The 1,209-nt window shown below is 53.6% G+C and overlaps 1 protein-coding gene across 1 annotated transcript; it reads right to left on the reverse strand.

The window, feature by feature from the left end:
- Positions 1 to 145: 145 nt before the first annotated feature.
- LOC101576236 (guanine nucleotide-binding protein G(i) subunit alpha-2) lies at positions 146 to 1,068 on the reverse strand (the record flags this gene model as incomplete). The annotated part of the gene is made up of 3 exons (XM_004648858.2): positions 146 to 299; positions 381 to 510; positions 891 to 1,068. Coding segments are annotated over 3 exons (462 nt in total), but the record flags the coding sequence as incomplete, so codon positions are not given.
- Positions 1,069 to 1,209: the final 141 nt, after the last annotated feature.

Here is a 1,209-nt window from a genome sequence, read left to right on the forward strand (position 1 = left end):
GGCAAGCAGTTATTCCACTGAGCCATCTCCCCAGTCCTCTAAGACTCCCTCTCTTTAAAACAAAAACAAAAGGGCCACGGAGATTCTGTCCAGAGGTACTCCATGCCCACAGGCTCCTCTTGTGACTGAAGCCGAAACACCCTACCTTCGTACTCCGGGAAGCAGATGGTCAGTGGGCTGTGTGTGATCTTTTCCTCAAACAGGTCCTTCTTGTTGAGGAAGAGGATGATGGACGTGTCCGTGAACCATTTGTTGTTACAGATGCTGTCAAACAGCTTCATGCTCTCATGCATGCGGTTCTGGGGGCAGGACAGAGCTCAGTGATGTCACATTGTGCCACCCCAGCCCCCAGTACCCTGGGTGTCCTTTCAGCCTCTCACCATCTCCTCATCCTCAGCTAGCACCAAGTCGTAAGCGCTCAAGGCTACACAGAAGATGATGGCTGTGACACCCTCAAAGCAATGGATCCACTTCTTTCGCTCAGACCGCTGACCACCCACGTCAAACATCCTGCAGATATAGGGTCACTTTAGCTTCAGGAAAGGGAGGCCTAGGGGAGGCCCAGTGGCTGCAAACAGAGCTCTACCCAGAGTGGCACACCTGGCTTTCCAGAACTACCAGACCTGACCACTTCTCCCTGATTCTGGGATCGGGCCTGTCTGCATGGCAAGGGCAGGGCAGGGCAAGCTGTAGTTGCATAGGGCAGGGTCAGCAGAGGCCTCAAGCCACTGGCAGGAGGTGACCACTGACGTAACCTGGTAGTGAGAACACTCTTTCCTAAAACAGCCCGAGAAACCTCAGAATGGGACTGCTGGACACACGGCCAGCTTCCCTCTGCTTCCCAAGGCTAGCAGATGCTGCCCCTCTATCCTGCCCCCACACTTGCTCACTTGAAGTGTAGGTCCTTGAAGGTAAAGTGTGTTTCCACAATACCCGTGGTCTTCACACGGGTCCGCAGCACATCCTGCTGTGTAGGGATGTAGTCACTCTGCGCAATCCGCTCCAGGTCATTCAGGTAGCTGCAGGGAGAAGGTAAGTGAGAGCTGGATGGGGCCTCCTTACCAGACCCTGGGCCAGCACAGTGGCCCCTTCTTTCATTTCCTACTTCTTTTTTTTTTTTTTTTTTTTGACAGAACCAGGGATTGAACTCAGGCCCTTGAGCTTGCCAAGGAAGCACTTATTCCACTGAGCCATCTCCCTGGCCTCATC

This window comes from Octodon degus, unplaced genomic scaffold, assembly GCF_000260255.1.
Source record: "Octodon degus isolate 3935 unplaced genomic scaffold, OctDeg1.0 scaffold06350, whole genome shotgun sequence".
Lineage (NCBI taxonomy): Eukaryota > Metazoa > Chordata > Mammalia > Rodentia > Octodontidae > Octodon > Octodon degus.